General features: G+C 34.2%; 1 protein-coding gene across 1 annotated transcript in view; it reads left to right on the top strand.

Annotated features, from left to right (window-relative positions):
* The window catches only part of LOC138700535 (uncharacterized), a 52,830-nt gene that overhangs the window by 24,807 nt on the left and 9,819 nt on the right, over nt 1–18,204 (top strand). Inside the window, exon 2 of the mRNA XM_069827129.1 lies at nt 17,390–17,542. Within this exon, the coding sequence (XP_069683230.1) occupies nt 17,444–17,542 (99 nt within the window). The 5' untranslated portion in view covers nt 17,390–17,443. The remainder of the gene's footprint in view (nt 1–17,389; nt 17,543–18,204) is intronic.

Raw genomic sequence — 18,204 nt, forward strand, 5'->3', positions numbered from 1 at the left:
CTCAAAAATTCGCTTTTCATGGAAACTTACATGTAATGTTGAAAACGAATTATTTTTTTATGATATGTGTTCATTCACCGTGGCAACGTTTGTTCTTGGTGGTACAAGACGGCTGCTAAAATGAGAACAGTAAAAAAAAAAATTGAAATTATTAGGTAATAACATTTACTCTAAAATAATGAGATTTAAGTAACAACGTTGCTAAAATCTTTAAATACTGCATAGTATAGAGTTTAGTTTTATAATTCCGTACCTTACTTCACTAAGGGCGGTTTTCACAATTTTTTATGAAGTTTTCAGGGAAGACAAAAAAACGAAATGAAACTGATTGTGGACTACCGTCTTATGGACATGAAAACTGTTAACCACAAAGGCGGTTGTCCATGTTATCTAGGCGACTGTCCATGAAAATAACATTATTGTGAATTCTGAAGTCGCCCTTAGTGCCCCAACAATGATAGTGACTTCCGACCTTGTGCAAACAGATTTTCGTCAACTATTGGGAGTTGGACTAGCAGCTCTTGTTATCTGATAGAGAAGTCTTTTCTCTGAAAACAGCTGAAATGAACACCCGCCCTTAGTGAAATAAGGTACGGAATTATTATGAGCATTCAGTATTTTCTGCGGTGCCTGTGGTAAGATTTCACCGCTTATAGTTATCCATCTAGTTACTATGATTTACCATATTATTCCACATAATCAACTCATCTAACAATAAATATTTCTAAAGCATAGCTATGAGCCACAGGTGTAGCTCAGTCTCGGGCGCAGGTTTGATTCCCGCTTGGGCTGATCATCTGGTTGGGCTTTTTCCGTAAAGAGAATCTCAGGCAATCTATGGCGAATCCTCGGCCTCATCTCGCCAAATACCATTTCGCTATAACCAATCCCATCAACGTTAAATAACCTAGTAGTTGATACAGCATCGTTAAACAACCAACTAAAAAAAAAAGCATAGCTATGCTATGAACTGTGTCTGAGTTGTATGGTAAATGAAAATTATGATTATGAGTATTGTAGATTATACATTTATTCTGTTTCTTTTTCTTAGTTACAATTTCTACATGTATAGTTAGAATGATTAAATGCCTGTTATTATTCGGTTGAGAAGCTTTTGTCATCTAGTCTGCTGTCAAAAAATCTGAAAGTTAGAATTTATAAAACAGTTACTTTACCGGTTGTTCTATATGGTTGTGAAACTTGGACTCTCACTTTGAGAGAGGAACAGAGATTAAGGGTGTTTGAGAATAAGGTTATCAGGAAAATATTTAGTTCTAAAAGGGATGAAGTTACAGAAGAATGGAGAAAGTTACACAACGCAGAACTGCACGCATTGTATTCGTCACCTGACATAATTAGGAATATTAAATCCAGACGTTTGAGATGGGCAGGGCATATAGCACATATGGGCGAATCCAGAAATGCATATAGAGTGTTAGTTGGGAGGTCGGAAAAAATACTTTTGGGGAGGCCGAGACGTAGGTGGGAGGATAATATTAAAATGGATTTGAAGGAGGTGGGATATGATGATGGAGACTGAATTAATCTTGCACAGGATAGGGACCGAAGGCGGTCTTATGTGAGGGCGGCAATGAACCTGCGGGTTCCTTAAAAGCCATTTGTAAGTAAGTAAGTGTTAGTAGAATGAATTCTTGGACCACCAGTAATGGGCTATGATAGACGAATGTATGTAAGTGTCTTTCCAGATGTCTCACAAGGATCATACCTATACAGGATACGCCGAGAATGTTTGGTTCTTTGCATGATGTGAGTTGTAGTCCAAACATACCTGTCACGAAGTTTGAGAGTTCTCGTTAACCGTCAAGTCCAAGTCGAAATCGCCCATGAGTATAATAGGCATATCATTTATGCTATCCCTCATCAACTAGGTATGGATTAAACTGATCAATGTCACAGAAACAATGGATATCACCCCCAGAGCTCTGTAGCTCTGTTTTCACTACACACTGAAGCAAATTTCCACTCTCTCATGCAGTTTTCAACCGGGCCCTGTATTATGGTTTTCGTTCCGTTTGTGACATGTGCGATCTTTTCTGAATCCTTGTACCATCGGTCATCCCTATTAGTGAATTTAACTGGCCGCGATGGGATTTTGTTCCAAATTCTCTTGAGCATGTTTGAAATATTCACCATTTCTCTCACAAACTAGGTCTCGTAAATTAACTGACAGATGAATTGTACTTTTATCCACTGATAGCGTTTAAGCCACAGGACAAGATACTTCTTGTAATTTAACTCGCAGATAAATATGATATCTTTATTCATTGGTACCGTTGAGTTTAAGCTACAGAACGAGGTAGGCCTACTGCTCGCTTCCGTTTCTCAAGTCACACCCTGTTGCAATGAGCCCTGACTCATACCGAGGCATTGCACAGAGGTCACTAAAGACGCCCATAGTTACTTCTTCCCCTTGCTCTCTCGCATCTAATGCAACCGGTTAACATATTGTTAAAAAAGCTATAGCTCTTCAAATTCTAAGTAAATCATTAACGTTTCCTCGCAGTAAGAATTTCAAATTTTGCTCTTTTACGACATCCTAAACTCTGTAAGTATGCCCTCACTCACTCTCAGGGAAGGACTACGTCATTCTATCATCATGTACTAAGGAATTATTATTATTATCTACAATTATTTTATTGTGAGTAAACAGGTTTAAAATGGTCATATTATAACATTATACAGGCTTTTCCATAAGCAAGGAATAGGCCTAATGCAAATAAAAGTAAATTTTTTTTTAATGCTCTGACATGTCAAATTTAACATTTTGAAAGGAAAATTTTACAAAATTTTCAGCCATTATTGTACAGGGTGTGACATCATTGACAACATTTTTAAATGACAGCATATTATTTTTTCATTTTTTTTTCTGAAAGAGTAGTATCTTATTTATTTATTTAGTTGCATTTGTTTCATACAAAACGTTTGGTTACTATGGAAAGAGTTTCATTGTTGGCATGTTTAACATATTTCGTGTGAAGAAAATTTTTATCTGTGACATCAGTCTAAAATAAAATGTTTTAAACAGAAACTGCATGGATTGAAATTCTGATGATGATAGGAGTTGGGGACAGAAGACGTACACAACAAGAGGTATGCATAATTTTTAATGAAACTCATCCTGATCGGCAACCTATTTCACACGCAACCGTGTATGAAATAGAAAAAAAAATCAATGAACCGGGACATGTCAGGGATATAAAAACACCCGGAAGACCGTCCACAGACGATGATGTGCAACTTGATGTTTTACTTTCAATTCAAGATAAACTACATGCTTCTCTCAAAGAATTAGAAACTGCAATTGATATCTCGAAAGAAACTGCCTGGAGAATATTGCATCGACATAAATACCACCTTTATAAAGTCCATCCAATGCAGGAGTTGATGGAAATGACTCTGATAGAAGGTTACAGTTCTGTGGGACAATGACTGATCTCTGCGATATAAATCCGGACTTTGTATCAAATGTGTTATTTTCTGATGAAGTTTCATTCTGTCTCCACGGAGAAGTAAACAGACAAATTTGCTGCTATTGGTCAACCAAAAATCCAAAAATCAATCAAAAAAGGATGCACACACAGCATCCTTAAAAAGTAAATATGTGGGCAGGAATTGTGGGAACAAGAATTTTAGATCCTTATTTCTTTGACGAGACACTTACAGGTGATCGCTATTTGGAATTCTTGAGTGAAGTTCTAATATTATCCTTTGCTGTCTTGTATCCAAATCATGATGATCCAGACGTTATTAATGATTCGATCTGGTATCAACAAGATGACACTCCCCCTCATTATGCTGGCCATGTTTGAGAATATCTGGAAGATGTTTTTCCAAATAGATGGATCGGAAGAAGAGGATTTATAGAGTGGCCTGCAAGATCACCAGATCTCTCTTCACTTGATTACTTTTTATGGGAATTTTTTAAATGTATAGTTTTTGTTACGAGGCCTGCTGATATGGAAAAGTTAAAATGAGGATCAAGAAAGAATGCAGAGATATACCACTGGCAGTGATTGAAAACGTTCAACAAGAATTCACGCTTTGGCTTAGCCACTGCCAGATTGTAAATGGGGAGCATATTGAACAACTTATTAAATAATTGGAATTTCATTTATTGTAGTAGTTGGGTAAATTGTGGAGAAAATACGTTAAACAAGCCAACAATGAAACTGTTCCCATAGCATCCAAACGTTTTGTATGAAACAAGTGAAACTAAACAAATAACTAAATAAGATACCAACCTTTCAGGAAAAAATGAAAAAAAAAAAATATGTTGCAATTTAAAAATATTGTCGATGATATCACATTCTGTACAATAATGGTTGAAAATTTTGTTTCCTTTTTTTGTAAAATTTTCCTTTCAAAATATTGAATTTGACGTGTCCGAGCATTTTAAAAAATGAGTTAATTTTAGTTTTATTTGCATTATTCCTTACTAAAAAAAACACTGTATGATATTAATAAAGTGTAAGGAAATTCGTACAGAACAAACTTATAAAGCAATATTTTTTCAGTTACTGTAAATACAGGGTGCGGCATTTAACGTTTCCTATTTTCAAACCCCCATAACTTATTTAGTTTACAAGTAAATTACAAGAAATTAATCAGTTTACAACCATTATGATCTTGGAATTACAGTACATCTTATGTTTTGAAAATAATGTCTTTAAGATGTCCTCCATTAGCGTCAATGCATTGTTGAAATCTTCCTGCACAGCGGTCACTACTCGCCGCAATGTTTCATGTGTAATATCAGCGGTTTAAGGTCCTCGATGTCATGAAGGATACGACCGTAGACCTTACTCTTAAGATACCCCCACAAAAAGAAGTCTGGTGCAGTGAGATCAGGGGAAACAGAGGGCCACTGAATGTCACCTAATCTGGAGATAAGTCGCCCAGGAAAAGCAGCACGAAGTGTGTTCATTGAAACACGTGCTGTACGGGATGTGGCTCCATCCTATTGAAACCACTGGCGCTTAATGTTCCAGTTACGGCGTCTCAACTCAGGCAGGAAAAAAGTAGTAAGGCTCAGAGTTCACAGTCACCGCAGCACCATTATCGTCCTCGAAAAAGTAAGGACCAATATACCCTCTGCTGCAATTGTACACCAGACTACGACCTTAGGACTGTGTAGTGGTCGTTCAAAGATTTCACGTGGATTTTGTGGGGCCCCAATAACGAAAGTTCTGCTTGTTTACATAACCATTGAGACAGAAATTTGCTTCGTCACTCATTATCAGGCAGCTGTGAAAGTCATTGTGAGTGTTAAACAATTGTAGCATTCTCTGACAACATTGGACGCGCAGGGCTTTGTTTACTACTGTTAATTTTTGTGCGGCCTGGAGTTTATATGGATGGAAGTGCAAATCACTGTGTAATATTCTTCGCATACTTCTGTCCGACAAATTCATGATCCGGGAATGACGCCGCACGGAACGATACGGACTTCTCTGCAGAGCCGTTCTCACACGTTCGACATTATCAGGAGTCCGCGCCGTTTTCTGACGAACTCGAGCTTTGTTTTGAACCGATCCCGTTTCACGCCACTGACGCACCCACACACTGATTATTTTTCATGATGGTGCAACTCCCACGTTGATTATCATCAAAAATCCGCCTAAACTCGCGCTGGACAGCAACAATTGACTTGGTTGAAACAAACTGTTCAACACAGAATATGCGCTGTTGCACCGGCCAACGTTCCATGGTTGACTAAAGGCTACACCGAATCCCTGTGTTAGGATGTGGCTAACTAAATCCAAGGCTTTGCTACACCGAATCCCTGTTTTTGAAAACATGTTTTACCAACAATGTGAACAGAATCGCCAACTTAAAATGGGAAACGTTAAATGCCGCACCCTGTATATAAGTTGAATTACTTACAATCTAAATATTAGCGAAACTAACCAAAAAACTTCACGAATTGGGCTAATCAGTACAGGAGTGACGTCTTGGTGGAGTTAAAAGTTCTTGATTATTGAAAAGTGTCATCTCAATCATCTGCTTAGGACAGTCGAAAGCTGAATGAGCGATGAAAGTTCTGAAAGGACACTTCACGTGTTATGAAGTTAGGTCATAATTCATACAGAACCAAATAAATGTAAGATTAACTGTACACTCGCGCTTTTCGATTGAATGAGATTGACATTCCGAAAGTAGGGATATTTTGGGTGATGCTATTTTTAAATAAGCTTATAGCTTAATAAACAATCTATCATATGTTTCATATGTGTTGTAAACATTAATAAAATTAATAACGAGTTTAAATTATTTCCCTCTATCACTGCAGCTGTTTTTGTTCCAGACGAAGAAATACAACAGTAGGCTAGTAGTAGTGGTAGTAATAACAATAAACATAATCATAATAATAACATAATTATATGCGACATAGCTCAAAAAATAATGTAAAAAAGCACAGATTCTAGGATGGAATTCTCAGTCACAATTCAAGAAATGAAAACTTCTCCGAAATAAGGATGTAACCAACAAAACTGTAACTCATGTTTCAGGGAAAAGGAAAACAATATCTGGGGCATATTTTATTAGGCCTATATTTACTATAACAACCATTTGACTAAACAAGGAAATAAATTTATTCTGCCATTGAACGCAAAATTTGTTATAAATAAACGCTTTAAAATTACTTTTTCCACTTACGTTACATGTTTGAAGAATTTAATATTACATCCTTTTTCCGGAGAGGTCTTCAATTATAAAAAAAATATAGGCACACCTTTACCACTTTGGTATGAGGAAGGTTAACTCGAAAGATGTATGAAAGGCATAAACATCAAGAAGGCTCATGGGGCAAATGAGGATGAAGCCCCATGCATGACCTAGGCACTGGAATGAGATAGTGTGGTCGGCACCGTGCTACGACCGTCCTTATATCCCAGGAAAGATCTGGTACACAATTTGACAGGAGGTCGAGGGATCCCGTGCTAGTTCTGGAAGTTTTGGCAAGGGGAAAAATCCCATAATTACCTGGCATTGAATTCTGGACCTTATAGCCCATAGCCAGTTGCTCTACCAACTGAGACAACTGGCCGCCCGAAATATCTACACCCTTTTCGCTGTAAGAAAAATCCTAATGTAAACACAAGCACGTGGCTCTCATACCCGTGATTGGCTCCCAGTCGAAACACTCACATGACGCAAGAAAATATAGTTCCATATTTGGAAACCATAACCTTGTATTATTTGAAAATAAAAATTTAATTCTAGTTATTAAATACGACGAAACATATAACTTCGCTCATATGTAAAACGCTACATAAAAGAAAAAGCTACTTTTATATTTTGTTATTTATGTTGTAAACTGATGAATACTAAGAGTAATACCAAGGTAGTCTGTTCTTGTAAAACTCTGGTGCTACTTGAGCTTGTTCTCGTAAGCACGTGATAATATGGCTTCTGCATCCTTAATGTGTGCGGTTACTAAACATAAAGTGAAGAAAAAGAAATAGTGTTGAATGTATAATTATACAGTAGTAAGTTAAGTGAGTTGAATCCAATTATTATTAACAGTTTCCTAAGCAAACGAATGCATGGTAGTGAGGTTAGGTATACTTTGACGACTAACGGGAAATGTTTAACATGAAACAAAAAGTACAACAGTAGGCGGGATCACTTACTGAGAATTATTGGCGTCTAATTGCGGCCAATCGAACCTCACTTCAGTCACATGCCATTGTTTACTGTAGGATTATTCTTACAAAGAAAGGATTTATACGGCAGTGGTACTCACTAGAAATTACAAGAGAGTCGAATATAAGAAACAGTATCTGTCGGAAAACCGCACCAAATTTCACAGTACTCAAACTTGGTAACATGCAGACTTATTACTTTTATGAATACGAGTAAACACATTCATTACTGATTACTGTCATTGATTTTTATAAGTTATTAATAGTTAACTGTTTTATATTATTATTATTATTATTATTATTATTATTATTATTATTATTATTATTATTATTATTATTATTATTATTATTATTATTATTATATAATTTTAAGATAACTTACAGTTATATAGACTTCTGCTGTGAAGTTGAAGTTGAAGGTCGAACTCTGCTACTCTTCTGCATAATTTTGTCAATAAGAGCTGGTTGATTTGTGACATATCCTCAGCAGGTTTTCCAAGTTCACATTGGTCAGACGAGATCTATGTTTACCCTTGATGAATTTTATCTTGCTGAAAGTTATGTCACAAATATGCGTTGATCCAAAAAGACACAAAATTTTATATGCACCAAGTTTTCGAACTGTTTTTCTGGAAATGTATCGTTTCTCTTGAAAAATATATTTTAGTTCTGAATCCTGCTGGAGATCAATAAGTTCATTTTTTTTTTAATTTCTAATCTCAGGACCAAAAATTGTCAACCCATTACTGACCAGGAATTTTCGACTAATCGAAATGGGTTTCGAAACTTTCGAAAACCATTAAATCTCGCACTGAAATCATGGCGTGGTACAGTGAGCTATTCTATGGAGGGTTGCAAGTTTATTTCTTCCTATGAGTTTTCTTGAATAAGATGTTGGAAACATGCAAAACTAGTAAAATCATTATTACTCAGTTCTTCTGTATACATTTTATATTTTTCTTCTAAAGAAAAATTGCACTTATCAGTTGAGTAATAAGCTTATTTGTACCTTGCATTTTAATTTATACATCATTCAGTATTCCTGTTATGATACATCAGGCAGAAAGCCAACTTTTAACCACCATAAAAAGAGTCTAGTTCAGGGTATTCTGTAACTCGTTCACTTAAAAAGAGTTTAATTTCATGGCAAAGATTAAAAAATCGTTCCAAAACTCTTCCTTTACTCAACCACCTGATCTCACTGTGATAAATAGCATCATTATCTGTGAATTAAGCTCTTTGAGGAATTCTATGAATTGCCTATGATTTAGTTCACGTGATCTAATGAAATTAACAATGTTAATTACTTTCTTCATCACAGATTTGAAAGTTTCGTCAAATTTAGCAGCAATATTTTCTTGATGTAAAATCCAATGGTATGTTAATAACTGGTCTTTATTTAAATGTTTTTTTTTAACAGAGAAATAAATCCTGTATGACAACCCACCACTGAGGGACAACTGTCAGTACACACTGATAAAAGTCTGTTTGGGTCAATTTTGTATTTGCTGAAAAATGATTTAAATGCTACAAAAAATCTATTCCCCGTGCCTGCCCTGTCATAAGTATTAAGTATAGTTAAAAAAATTCTTCCTTTATGATTGTTAACTTATTACGATATTTGACAAATAAAAGCAACTTAGAGGTGGAACCAATACCTGTGGACAAATCCAGAGCAAGGTTGAAATAGTCACATTCACAAATTTCATCGAGAGTACAAAGCAGCATGTCTCCCGACATTTCGTTAACTCTCCTAACACAAGTAGAGTCAGAAAGTTGTAACTTTTGTATATCACTTTTTATCTGTTTAGGATTTGGAAATTTAGAAAATAATGTGTCACATACGACTAGAAAACACTCTTCAAAAATCTCTGCATCAGTAAACGATTTCATTTTGCGTGCTAAAATGTCTGCTGCTTTATATGATGCGTTTGTTGTCAATTTATTTTCATTTACGGTAGAAACTATACTTTTTGTTCAGACACTATTGACATTTTTTAATGTTTTCATTTTTCTGCTCTCAATTTAAAATCTTTAGGATACTTGCTGTCAAAATTTTAATGAAGGGTATTATAATGCCTATTAAGATTAAATCGTTTATAACCTTAAACTATGTCACGGCATAATAAACATTGCCTTCCTTTTTAGCAGATATGAAGAAAAAATCATGCTCCCAACTATCTGAAAAACTCTTCCTTCTTCTAGTTTTATTATTTTTTTTCCTTTCGAAAAAACACCAGCCATTTATTAAAAGCCGTACTGCAATAAACTTACCACTATCAATTAACTGTTCAACTTACTGAATAGGAGTATAACAGTAACAGAGTATTCAGACGCTTGTTCATAGAAACTAAGAAAAATGTAAATTATTTCATTTTGAAAGCTTCCGACGACAATGAACAAATTCAAACAGTCTGCCAAACAAACGTACACTTCATCAAAACCCATAAGGCTGAACGTAGAAATTTAATACATTCTATTGTTGAACACGAGCGCTACTCCACTGCACTGCTAGGAATGATACAGAAATATGCAAAGTTTTGTAGAATTTCAATAAAGATATATTTATACTTAGAATTTAGATTTTATAATTTGGATGTAAATGTAATGAAAGTAAAATTTATTATTCCAAGAGCCACAATTTAATGTCCTCGTGAGCCGCATGCGGTCCGCTGGCCGCGTAATGAGTGGCCTACCGCTGATCTACGGGAAGGTAAATTTTTTGTTGCTGTCATTTATCAAAAAGTATAAACTAAAATTTTGTTTAAAGATAAATGGCGTTAATTAGATGACTTCTTCCTAATAATACCAGTAGATAATTATTTCTTCTTTACAGTTTGTCATGAAAAACGCTTACAAAGAAATCATTATGCTATTACTCCATCCCCCCATATTTTTTCCAATTCAGTTTTCCTAAGTTTTCTCATTGCTAATTTTTCCAAGTCAAATTTTCCATAGCTTATTATTTTCCGAGTATTTATATTTTTACGATAATCATTATTGCCAATATCAATTTAGTTATCCTAATACTAATTTTTATTACCTTCTTTTATTGTTTGTTGCCACGGTTTTGGATATTTTTTAACACTGTAATGCGATTATGGTCCTTTATTGATTGTAACTATGGTTTTGGATTCAGATTATTGAATTTTTTATAAGAAGACCTACTTATTCAGAAAAATGTCAGATAGTCTTAAAATTCTTGTATCATTGAGTGGTGGAAAAGAAATTACTACTGCATGGATTCCTATACTAATCACAGAAGGTAGGCTATACAAAATAATAATTAATTATAAAAACGGTTGGTCATGAGTACGGAAAAATACATTTAGGAGCACTGCCATCACTCAACACATAGGCATTTCAATCGATGTTTTCAGGAAAGGATATCGGTAATTTGTGACATATCCTGGAAATCAGGAAAGTGTACAAGAAGGCCACTGATGATCCAAAGATTCCATCAGCACAAATTCTTCGCACGGAGTTGTCAACAGCGCCATCGGATGTTCTTACAGTCTTACAGAGAGAGTGAGCTTCAAATAAGATTTGATTCGTGTGCGTAGGAGTTGGAAATTAAGTATAGCGGGAAAAAAATGTTGGGAAATCAGTAATGGGAAACAAGGCTTTCATTTTACCTATAGAACCCATTGAAGTGTTTTAAGTTTGTGAGTGCTTTTCACTTCGTCATTATACAGAGATTAAACAGACATTTTTATGATGCTGCAAAAATCTATTTCGATATTTTTCGGGAATACACTTTTCCTGGCGTCTACAATATCCACAGAGAAAGTGGCATATGGTACGCCTCTATCTCTAGCGACTTTTCCTAAATCATTAGTCATATTTGGTCCATTCTCAATATCTGTGTTTAAATGTATCTAGGAATAATGCACGTGAAATATATAACAATTTTCACTAAACAATAATGGAACTTTATTAGAAATTAAAGATACACAACGGCATTTCAGTCTAAAAGAAAGCTAAGGAATTTCTTCGTGATTTTGTTTTATATAGAATAAACCCAAAATGAAACGGGTGATTATTTTAATGTAGCTAGTTGGAAAATCGATTAAGATAAATTAGAGTATTATAATATACAGGTACAAGACATATACGTGTAAATGTTTTTAGAGGTGATCTGGTCAACAAATTTCTCAATCTTCAAAGTGACCTTTTAGGTATGAAAAATTGCCTATCATATTTTTAGTTTCGCTAATACTTCTAACCTGTTTGTTTCTCCTATGAACACCTGGCTAGTTACATGGAGATTCAGGCTTGAAATGGAATGGAATTTTGAGAGGAGGCTCTATGACCCAGAACTTTCAAGATAAATTGCGCTAACTCTCAAACAAGACGCTTTCCCAAATTCACAGCGGCTGACTACACTAAGGTTCGCTGAGTACCCGTTTCGAGCAGGCAACTCCACTCATCTCTAGGCCAGACCCTTCCGTGCATCGTCAGCCGGCGTTCGAGGAATGCTATAGAACGATGAGGAAGGGAGAAATGTTGACGGAATGATGTAGATGCCTAATATGGGGAAACGGGAGAAACCCGAGAAAAAACCTGTGACCTTGTACACCACAAGTGTCACTATGGACTATTAAATGAAAAATCCCAGGCCTGACCGAGACTCAAACCCGGACCACTCAGCCACTGCAGGCGTCCATGAATGTCATTGTACCGTAAGAGAGAACCGAATAATTTTACGTGTATCCGGACACAAACAGATTTTGAGATTCATTTTTACATTAACGCATGGGGTTAAATTTATCATAATTTTATACAGTAAGACGTTCGAATTTTGAACATAGCTGTATTTTTATTCTTATAAGGATGGCAGGCTGTTATAAAAAACATTGAAAGTAATATTATCTAAATGATTAAAATATTTTATAATACACGATAAAAAATGTGGTACTAATTTCAAAATTATGTAAAACACTTAAAGGAATTCAAACAAAAACATTGTTGCTATTTAAAATAGATTAAGTAGGCTAAGAGACCGAAATTAAACTCCACGACAACGAAGGCATAAGATAAGTTACTTATTTCAGTTACCTTTTTATCTTATATGTTTAGAAACCATGGCTATTTGTTGTTTTTGATTTCAAATTGGGATATTAACTTTTATTAAAATTATTAGAATTCATGTACTTCGTCTCATGCAAATCGACTCGTACATACTGAATGTGAATATGAACAAAATTCTTTCATTCATTTAAGAGACAAGCAGATGGCGTGTTCGAAACCAGTTATTCGACATCAATAATTATAAAAACTCTCCGCGAAAGTCGCGAAATATAAGCTCTCAATGACAAACGACTAATACAAAATTATTTGATGATAATAGAAATGACAATAAATGTAACATAATATCATACAATATATAGTAGCTTAATACACTTCAATGAGTGGAATAAATGTAATATAATATCATACAATATAAACTAGCTTAATACACTTCAATGAATTGGAATAAATATAACATAATATTACACAATATAAACCAGTTTAATACATTTCAATGAATTGGAATAAATGTAACATAATATTATACAATATAAACTTGCTTAATACACTTCAAAGAATTGGAATAAATATAACATAATGCTATACAATATAAACTTGCTTAATACACTTCAAAGAATTGGAATAAATATAACATAATATTACACAATATAAACCAGTTTAATACATTTCAATGAATTGGAATGTAACATGATATTATACAAAATAAATTTGCTTAATACACTTCAAAGAATTGGAATAAATATAACAAAATATTATACAATATAAACTTGCTTAATACACTTCAAAGAATTGGAATAAATATAACATAATATTACACAATATAAACTAGCTTAATACACTTCAATGAATTGGAATAAATGTAGCATAATATTATACAATATAAACTAGCTTAATGCACTTCAAAGAATTGGAATAAGTATAACATAATATTATTTATGCAATATAAACCAGATTAATACATTTCTATGAATTGGAATAAATGTAATATAATATTATACATTATAAACTAGCTTAATATACTTCAATGAATTGGAATAAATATAATATAATATTACACAATATAAACCAGTTTAATATATTTCAATGAAGTGGAATAAATGTAACATAATATTATACAATATAAACTAGCTTAATACACTTCATTGAATTGGGATAAATGTAGCATAATATTATAAAATATACACTTAATAGAATTGGAATAAATATAACATAATAGTATTATACAATATAAACCAGCTTAATACATTTCTATGAATTGGAATAAATGTAACATAATATTACACAATATAAACTAACATAATACACTTCAATGAATTGGAATAAATGTAACTTAATAATATACAGTATAAACTAGCTTAATACATTTCAATGGATTGGAATAATTTACCAAAGGAACACTTGGAGGGTAAACAATAATAACAATACTTAATTATTAACAATCAAGCTTAGATTGCAATATCAATACAAATAACATTAAAATACGTACTGAAAGCTGAAATGATAGAGAGCAAAGCGATAATTTTTAAACTAATTCTAATAACAAATCTGGCTTTTTCAGGTAAAGCTGACTTCAGTAATTTCAAGGGAGAAATTGTTCTAGGGCTGGGTATCGAATCTGGGACCTTTGGCTGAGCGCGCAGATCCGGGTCCGGTGTAGTTCCTGGATAGCCCAGTCGGTAGTGCGTTGACGCCCTCAGCCAAAGGTGTTGGGTTCGATATCCGGCCCTGGAACAATTCTTCCCTTGAAATTATTAATTCTATCAATTTGGGATTTGAAATAAGACCAAAAATAAGAATCAAATTAGTAAAATGTACCACTTATTCGCCTCCCAAATAATATTGAACAAAGAGAAGACTATACCGCAAAAGATCTCAGATCTGCATGACAGAAACTAGATAGCACAGAAAACAGGTACGACGCAAGGTAGAGTGGACTTTTTTATTTTATTTTATTGGGTTATTTTACGACGCTGTATCAACATTTAGGTTATTTAGCGTCTGAATGATATGAAGGTGATAATGCCGGTGAAATGAGTCCGGGGTCCAGCACCGAAAGTTACCCAGCATTTGCTCGTATTGGGTTGAGGGAAAACCCCGGAAAAAACCTCAACCAGGTGACTTGCCCCGACCGGGATTCGAACCCGGGCCACCTGGTTTCGCAGCCAGACGCGCTGACCGTTACTCCACAGGTGTAGACGGTAGAGTGGAAGAATATGTAAAGCGGTGGTTTCCAACAGCCACGGATCCCACGTACCGTGCGTGAAATTCTGTTCACGCTTGCAGTATACAGCGCGGTCTGGTTTTTTTTTTTATGACAGCGTGGACTGGTTTTTATAACAGCGTGTCATTGCGTCGTTGTAAATCGAGATGCTGACAACATAGATCTTGCACTTATTTGTTTGTTTGAACATGAGGCACACGTGGAAGAAGTTTTAATAATAAGCGCAATTAGGGACAGCCCTAATGAACTATTTAAAAAAAGGAAAAAAGAAGGCACCTTCAATGTCTTGATTAAGAAACATCTTATTGATAACGAAACAAAATTCAGGGAATATTTTAGAGTTTCTCGACATTTATTTATGACAAGAATCTACACATGTACGAGAGCAAGTAAGACGATCGAGAAATAATCTTTATAATTGAAGTAGAGAGATCTAGAATTATCAGGCCTCAAAATTCGTACGTGTTTCCCATCTATTGAAGCACAGACATTAGGAAAATTCCAGATTTCAAGAAAATCTTTTGCCGAATTTTTTAGTACCTCTTTGTTAGGGAACGGTATAGCAAGATACAGTACATCATCCTAGAACAAATTGCTTTCAAAGTGTCTCTAATGATTTTACTGATCCAACTGTGAGAAATCCTGTACTGAAATGCTAAGGATCTGTAACTTTCCCCAGTTGCCAGGAATCTGAAAATGTAAACAGACCTAATTAATATGAGAATATAATCAAAATTAAACTATCAGTTTCAGAATGCAAAGGAAGATGGAGAACAATCAGAGATTCATACAGAAAAAATAAAAATAAAATGAAGATGACTAGCACATCTGGGTCTGTAGCTTTCACAAAATCCAAATGTAACAATGAAAACTTAAGATTCTTAGACGAGTGTTTCAAGGAAAGACCGTAAGTACATTATGCGATACCGGTATTTATTTTCTCTTTATTTTTAACAGTACCAATTGATGCTTAATTACTATATTTTATAATTTAAACCCAATTACAATTTCTGGCTGTAATGAAGTTATTATTTTTATTTCACATCTCATATCAGAGCTATGAGTCTATTACATAGGTGCTAAAGTAAGTTGTTTTATGCATTTTAGAACAAAAAGTAGCTTCCCGGAATCGAGTTCTCTTCTAGAAGTAACAGATGTGAGCCAACCAAGCAAAAGCACCATCATAACTACTGAATTACAAATACCGGTATTTGAAATTGTAGAGAATGTCACGGGGATGAAGAATTGGGGATAGAGATACAAGAAATTAACGATAAAGATGAAGGCGAAGAAAGGGGACAACCAACTGATGATGAACAGAACCAAGAACCGTCATGTAAAAAGCAGAAATATTCTAAAGAAAAAATGTTCCTAGAAATTAAAAAAAGTCGTGAAGAAAGAAATGTTTTTTATAAAAGAACTTCTTGGAAGTAGGATGAAAAGAGAAAATGATCCTATTGATTGTTTCCTAGAAAGCATGGGTGAGACAATGAAGACATTTCCGCCACATCTAATTGCTGAAACAAGACTAAAAATTTGTGAACTAGTCACACAGATGGAGCTACGCTCATTAAAAGAAAAAAAAATGTTATGGGTTTAGTAAGCGAGGAAAATATTAATTAATAATTGTTAATATGTTACAGGATTTGTGTTAGTGATTATTCGTGATTTTCATTACCTTAGAGTTAGACACAGCTTTTCTTGAGCGGATATGGGTTTTGGCACTCGATTGCTTCTAGGAGTGGTTATGTCATCTTTTATAGATGCTAGAATTGTCATAAATAAATGTCGAGAAACTCTAAAATATTCCCTGAATTTTGTTTCGTTATCAATAAGATGTATCTTAATCAAGACATTGAAGGTGCCTTCTTCTTTCCTTTTTTTAAATAGTTCATTAGGTCTGTCCCTAATTGCACTTATTATTAAAACTTCTTCCACGTGTGCCTCATGTTCAAACAAACAAATAAGTGCAAGATCTATGTTGTCAGCCATCTCGATTTACAACGACGCAATGACACGCTGTTATAAAAACCAGTCCACGCTGTCATAAAAAAAAAACCAGACAGCGCTGTATACTGCAAGCGTGAACAGAATTTCACGCACGGTACGTGGGATCCGTGGCTGTTGGAAACCACCGCTTAACGGGATATGCGTGGCTCTTGGAAACCAGGGCTTAAGATGAAAGAGGGATGCTGATTAGAGACCAATGGCGAAAGAGATAAGAAAAGGAATAAAAGATAGACACTTCTAAATCAAAAGGAAAAATGTGCAAGGATTGCAAAATATTATGTGTGTGCGTGCATGGGCTACGTATGTGTGAAACCGAGAGCATAAAAGTGAGAAGAAATATGTGCCAATTTAAACCATGCTCTTCACTTAATTTCAGTTTCTATAACAATTTTTCTTTAATACAATCGTAATAATACAGTGTGAAGTTTAGAGAGTAAAAATATTTATTTTCGTCTTCTAGGATGGTTATAAAGTCAAAATCAACAAACTAGAAGAATGTGAGAAAGGCAAAAACATGATCAAACTAAATAATCCAAAGGCTGTACTTTCCAAAGATTGCTACGCGTCAGCAGAAGGATGTGTAGAGATTACAAAGGATATTAAAAGCTGCAAGGTAATGTACATTAAGTATGATAATTATAATAAAGACATGTTATAAAGCGATGGTGAATATTGTGTACATGCCACGTTCCTATTAGTGATAAAGGTAAAAACATAATCAAACTAGTTAATCCAAAGGTTGTACTTTCCAAAGATAGCTACGCATCAACAGAAGGATGTGTAGAGATTACAAAGGATTTTAAAAGCTGCAAGGTAATGTATTAAGTATGATGATGATGATGATAATAGCAATAATAATAATAATAATAATAATAATAATAATAATAATAATAATAATAATAATAATAATAATAATAATAAAGACACGTTATAAAGCGATGGTGAATATTGTGCACATGCCACATTCCTATTAGTGAGAAAGGTAAAAACATAATCAAACTAGTTAATCCAAAGGCTGTACTTTCCAAAGTTGCTACGCGTCAGTATAAGGATGTGTAGAGATTACAAAGGATTTTAAAAACTGCAAGATAATATATTAAGTATGATGATGATAGTAATAATAATAATAATAATAATAATAATAATAATAATAATAATAATAATAATATTGACATGTTATAAAGCGATGGTGAATATTGTGTACAGGCCACGTTCCTATTATATTCTGTTACCTCTGCATACAAATTCTAACCCCTACAACTTAATCAATTAATA

This window comes from Periplaneta americana, chromosome 5, assembly GCF_040183065.1.
Source record: "Periplaneta americana isolate PAMFEO1 chromosome 5, P.americana_PAMFEO1_priV1, whole genome shotgun sequence".
Classification (NCBI taxonomy): Eukaryota; Metazoa; Arthropoda; class Insecta; order Blattodea; family Blattidae; genus Periplaneta; species Periplaneta americana.